Below are 5,611 nucleotides of genomic sequence, written 5' to 3'. Positions count from 1 at the left end.
TAATTTATTTATTTATTTTTTTTTTTTTTTATTTATTTTTAGAAGATTTTTTAAATAATAATTACTTGACTAGTGATAAAAATCTCAAGGAAATCTCAACTCTACATTTAAAATCTTTACCAAATAGCAAAGTAGATATATTATTACGTAGGCCTGTAGAAAATCGAGATTTTTTGTCTGAAAATTTAGAGCTTGTGAAGAATGCAGTCCATTCAGAATATTTTAAGGGTATATTAAATATTTACTTTTTTTATATGTTTGTGTGTGTGTGTATATGAATGTAAATGTATGTATGGAAATGTGTGTAATAATTTTTACATAATTCATCAGATAAAGGAGAACATTCTAATTTTATAAATAATAATCCAAGTTAACAGAATATATGGTTAGTTTATTGAAATAATTGTTTAATTTCAGATTTTGATGACTTGTTCGATGATGATGACTTGGAGTAAAGCATTCCTATAGAAATGAACTATGCATTGTTTTTGCAGACTGCAATTAACTTAGCATTAAAGCAGAAAATTTCTGGTTCTCATAAATCCATGTGAAATATTGTATAATCAATCATATGTTATCAGTTACATTCAGCAGAAGCATAGTATTAAGTTAAATAATACTGTAGTAACCAATAAATAAAAAGTTTCACTAAGTTTTTTTTTTTTATTTTAATTTATAGCTGCTTGTACTTTACAATTTGCTGATTTTTTAGCGCTGTGTTTAATTTAATTGATAGTGCTAGCTTTACATATCTCATATTACAAATGGCATTAAAATATTTATGAAATATATATAACAAGATTGATAATTACACCAATACTTTTTAATATGTTGACAAAAACAAAAACACACTTAAGGTAAAAAAATCATGCAACAATTGTAAAGTTATTTTTCTCTGCTGAATGCAGCCATCAAATTTATCATGTTTATATATATATACATATATATATAAGAGATATGAAAAATGTTTCATTTTTAAGAGAGAGTTTGCTGTATAAAACTACTGCAAACTCTTACATAGTGTGTTAATACATATCCTTTCTTCTCAAAAGACTAACCACAAACTACAAACTTCATATTATAACATTATTACAATTTATTTGTATTTTTAATTCGAGTCAGATGTGTGCCTGCATCTATCATACGTCATTTTACTGCGTACCACAGACAAATGTTATTATAAACGTGCCATAAGAAAATGAGTACTGGTCAATATGTCTTGTACACATAATAATATTGATACTGTAAGATTATATTTTATAATACATAGACGCTAGAGTTATATAAACTTGTATGACGATGCACAGTTAAAATATAGCACCCCATTATTTCAGTCATTCTGCATCTACTCCGATCACTCCATGCGCGTGCATCGAACTATTTTATTATTTGATACGAAAAAAGAGCCACTTATAGATTTGCCAATTAATTACTATGTTCTCTCCTTGGCCCCAATCAACATATATTCCTTTTAACCATTTTCATTTACTTCAACTGATTTACTTTCCACTCGCAACAATTAATTCCTCTATCCTTGTTCGATGTGTGTTAAAAATTGGCGACCGGGGTGAAGATAATGTTGGCAACAGCGGCGATATTATTAACGTTGACATTGCTGATGATAGTGGCGAGTATCCTAAAATTTAAGAGCAAAATTGTTTCGATTTTATCTTGACATTATTTCATATTCATGTTTCCAAGCAGATTAATTGTTAATATGTATTGAAAGAATAATCGCTATATAATGAAACATTTAATATATATATTGTTAGAATTAAATACGATATACAATATGAGATACAAGAAGTTTATATAAGTATAGTAAATATACACAAACCCTGAGTCTAGCCGTTTAAGAATTATTCGGGGTGCTAGTTAACTTCCAGATCACTATCAGCCTGATCGTCCTGGTCGCTTTCTTCGTCATCGTCCTCCTCTTCCGAATAGTACTGCGACGGTGGTGATAAAGGATCTTCTGACAGTGAAGTATGCGAGGACGATGGTGGTCGAGAACCTTCCAATTTGATGTCTATATCCTCCATCGACGTACTTGGACCAGGAATACTTACTGGAATAAACTTTTCTAGATCTCCTGATGCCAACTCTGCAATGCAATCGTTAGTTTCAAACGAGAGTACGAATTGAAACTTAAATAAGTATATAAAATGTGTGATAGGTAACGTACGTTCTACGTATTTCTCGAGTGATTTCGGAACCATTAATTTTGCCTTTTGTAAATTTTCGTCGGTGCATTCCCCTTTTTCTAATCCTAAAACAACATTTTACATTATGTAATATACATTAGTAAAAGATAAAACAGTGTTTGTATTATGTGTGTACACATTCTTATAGTATAAAAAGAATCAATAATATATTTTACCAAAAGCTAGACCCATTTGCTTTAGAACCTCGATATCGTCATGAATTTCAAACTTATCATTAAAATTAAACAGGTACTCAGTTCTGTAAAAAGAATTAAAAGAGATTAATATAACTCTTTCCTCTTTATGTTATATATATTTACCAATTACTATGTTGTGCAAGATTATATTGCGACATACTTGTCATTTGAAATGCTGCAGTCTATGACAGTCTTTTTACTGGTATTCACAATGAGGAATGGCAGCTGTATGGCAGAATTAGGTTTCGGCGGCCCGCGGAGACTCTCGTGCAAACGATTACGTTCAACTAAATTCTTAAAAGAAATGTGAGAGAGAATAAGCTGATGTAATTGCTGCGTTTTAGCCTTAATTCTCTCAATCTTTTTCTTCTTATCCTTTTCTAATGCTACACATTCTTGTAATGAATTAGTTGGCAGGCCAAGCCACCTAATTTCTTTTTTCTCTTTGGAAATGATATTCATTGCCATTAATACATTCAAAGCGTCGTATACGCGTCTTCTGATATTTTTCTGATCGTATTGCTGAAAAAGGTATGACATCAAATATAAATTCTAATGATAATCTAATGAATATGTATACGTAGAAAACAGATATTTTTCTATACAATATGCAGATATTATATGAGATAAATACCTGATCTGTCAGAGAATTTATATGAGCAGGGTTAGTGAATTCACCGACCAACTCATCTGCTACTTCATTATAAGAAGTGGTACCTTTCTTCTTTACCTTCTCACAGACTTTCATTGAGAAATGTCTTAATCCTTTACCAACTTTTTCCGTTTTTCTCCGTTTACTACAATACATAGAGATGGTATAAATTGAGATACCTAGTTCGGTGCGATTGGATTGGACGGAGTATATCGTAAAATTGGTGAGGGAAAACAAAGCTCGTCCTTGTTCTCTATATAATTAAAGTATACGCGATAAAAACATTATATTACTCAGGCACAAAGTCGCCACTTTCAACGTCCTGCCTCTTCCTAGATCCGCTGTGATCCAGTATTGGACTGATAAAGGTTTTCCCAGTGGCATCCTTCACAAGTTGCGAAGTATTAGACTGCTGTTGCTGTTGTTGCTGCTGTTGTTGGGATACAATAGCCTGTTTTATGTCACTCTAAAAAAAAGCATTTACAAAATTAAATTGTTTAATATAAAATATAATTCTTTCGTTGAAACATTAGAAAATTGTTTCTACCATTTGCGCAGAGGTCAATTGTATAGTCTTGGTCATCATAGTTTCCCCTGCTTTTGATGTTGCCATTTTAGTATTTTGCAAAGGTATTGTTACTAATCCTATAAGGAAATCTCTGTACAATATTGTTGCATATAACTGTATGAAAAAAGGTTACTTTTTAAGTAAAATATACTTACTCTGACCTGGTGTAGACGGACTCTGCAAACTGATAGTCCTAAGAACTTGTGCATTTGATGTCAAAACCTAGTTACAACATATATAGATATATAATAGTGTGAAAATCTATTATATTCAAATATTCTATTGCACTAAGAAAGATATTAGAATTAAAAATAAAGATTAAAAATAAAGAAATTAGAAATAAAAAAGAAGTTACTTTTAAATATATAATATATATTATTTAATGAAGCACTCCCTCTTGAATGCATTACAATATATAACCTCTGCACATTAAGCTAATAGCTATAATTGTAAGTGAGTTGTAAGATTGAGACAAGTACCTGTGATTCTTGATTAGGAGTTTTAAACACTTTAAGGCCACCTGCATTTGTTGTGCTAACAATACTACCTAGTGTTTTATTAGGTGTACTTTGCACTACTTTTATCACTTGTGGGTGTCCTGTAACAAATATAACTTATCTATAATTGTTCATGAATTTTGGTCTGTAGACCAAATATTTTAGAAATCTTTGTCCTAAGCAGAATAAATCTGATAACATTGGAGCTTAATCTTTCTACATTATCTTTAGCCCATATAATAAGATATGAACAGTTACATGATATGATCACAAATAAATATATTGCAATATTAAGAATATATAAAAATAAATTAAGTTAATGTTATATACTTTAAGTTATAGAAATTTTATGCTGTTTTATCTAAATAAAACAAACAATATATCATGAAGATTATTAGTATGGAAGCTAACCATTCATTTATACAGTTGATAAATCAAAATACGCTTTATAAACACAATGACATTTTTATACCAAAAATATAAATCAATTTCAATTTATAGTTTCTGATATATTTGTTTTATAAATCTTCTCTTTCAATACATCCAAAGACTCGTGTAACTTATATGTATCATTGTATAGTTTATATAAAATCAAAATCTTTCATATAAATCTTAATACTATCTAGAAGTTGTCTGTAAGCAAATTTAGAAATTGTCAGTGGACATTATGTGAGTGTTATATCTGAAAGCAAGCAGATGGAATTATACTCATTTAAATACAGTGTTCAGTCCTTATTTAGTACTCAGAAATTATCAAGTACTTTTTAAGAGCATTCCACATTTTTCTTATCCGACTAAATGATACATTGTACAAGTTAAAGATTTCTATTTTAAATATAAAAATAAGAGAGCTAAGCTTTGTAATATTACACAGGGAACAAAATGAAACTTGTTCAGTGTTCTTGGAGCATTTCATGAGCATACCAAACTGTATAAATTTTAATGGAGCAAAAAAAGGGCTTTTCATACTATCTCATTAGTGTCATATTTTATCAAACTGCATACGATAATCAGAAATACACACGCGACAGGCAAGTGAAAAAGATATTTGCGACAAAATGTAAAAATCGCTCATCTCTTGGTACGGTAAAATTTAATATCGAGTGCGCGTGTTGCACGCGAACTCGACGAGACAATCGACACTGTAGCGTAGTCGTAAATGTCAAAGGTGGAGAGGAGCTGAAATAAATTGTGAAGATTTTGCTGGAACGCGCGAGGAAACTCGTGCGCTCGTGGGGCGAACTCGATCGGATTGGGAGTGCGAAATGTGCATGTGAATTCGCAGCCGGTCGCCGCGTTTGAGGTGCATCGGAATGCGACGAGAGGACGGACGGGCGTACGCGGATGGGAGTTGCGTAGCAATGGGGCGAATTTAATTCGACGATTTAAGGACGATAGGAAGACGAAGGGGATAAGGCGCGACGAGAATGAGACGCGCGGTATCGCCGACTGTGCGTTGGCGCGCACCGCGGATCCACTTACCGTTAGCGTCG

The 5,611-nt window shown here is 31.7% G+C and overlaps 2 protein-coding genes across 4 annotated transcripts in view; one reads left to right on the top strand and one right to left on the bottom strand.

Moving 5' to 3' along the window:
* LOC115233804 (COP9 signalosome complex subunit 9) overlaps positions 1 to 653 on the top strand; it is a 1,788-nt gene extending 1,135 nt beyond the window's left edge. Inside the window, exons 3-4 of one of the 2 annotated variants that reach the window (XM_029804394.1) lie at positions 43 to 228; positions 418 to 653. In XM_029804394.1, the coding sequence (XP_029660254.1) occupies positions 43 to 228; positions 418 to 455 (224 nt within the window). In that variant the 3' untranslated portion in view covers positions 456 to 653. The remainder of the gene's footprint in view (positions 1 to 42; positions 229 to 417) is intronic. The other variant, XM_029804395.1, reaches the window with a different exon arrangement.
* Positions 654 to 666: 13 nt separating this feature from the next.
* On the bottom strand, positions 667 to 5,208 carry LOC115233802 (transcription factor Dp-1). Of its 2 annotated transcripts, none has more exons than XM_029804390.1 (11): positions 5,124 to 5,208; positions 4,101 to 4,219; positions 3,777 to 3,843; positions 3,601 to 3,698; positions 3,347 to 3,519; positions 3,036 to 3,198; positions 2,562 to 2,923; positions 2,381 to 2,463; positions 2,186 to 2,269; positions 1,838 to 2,104; positions 667 to 1,636 (listed from the first exon to the last, which is right to left on the bottom strand). In XM_029804390.1, the coding sequence occupies exons 1-10, from the start codon at positions 5,191 to 5,193 to the stop codon at positions 1,872 to 1,874; spliced, it is 1,452 nt and encodes a 483-aa protein (XP_029660250.1). In that variant the 5' UTR covers positions 5,194 to 5,208; the 3' UTR covers positions 667 to 1,636; positions 1,838 to 1,871. The 2 variants fall into 2 exon arrangements, with proteins under 2 accessions (XP_029660250.1, XP_029660252.1); XM_029804392.1 differs by lacking the exon at positions 5,124 to 5,208 and adding an exon at positions 4,530 to 4,551.
* Between the last annotated feature and the right edge of the window lie 403 nt (positions 5,209 to 5,611).

Source organism: Formica exsecta, unplaced genomic scaffold (assembly GCF_003651465.1).
Source record: "Formica exsecta isolate Colony F162 unplaced genomic scaffold, ASM365146v1 scaffold191, whole genome shotgun sequence".
Lineage (NCBI taxonomy): Eukaryota > Metazoa > Arthropoda > Insecta > Hymenoptera > Formicidae > Formica > Formica exsecta.
Note: the sequence above shows the minus strand (reverse complement) of the source record. Positions and strands in the feature narration are given on the sequence as shown.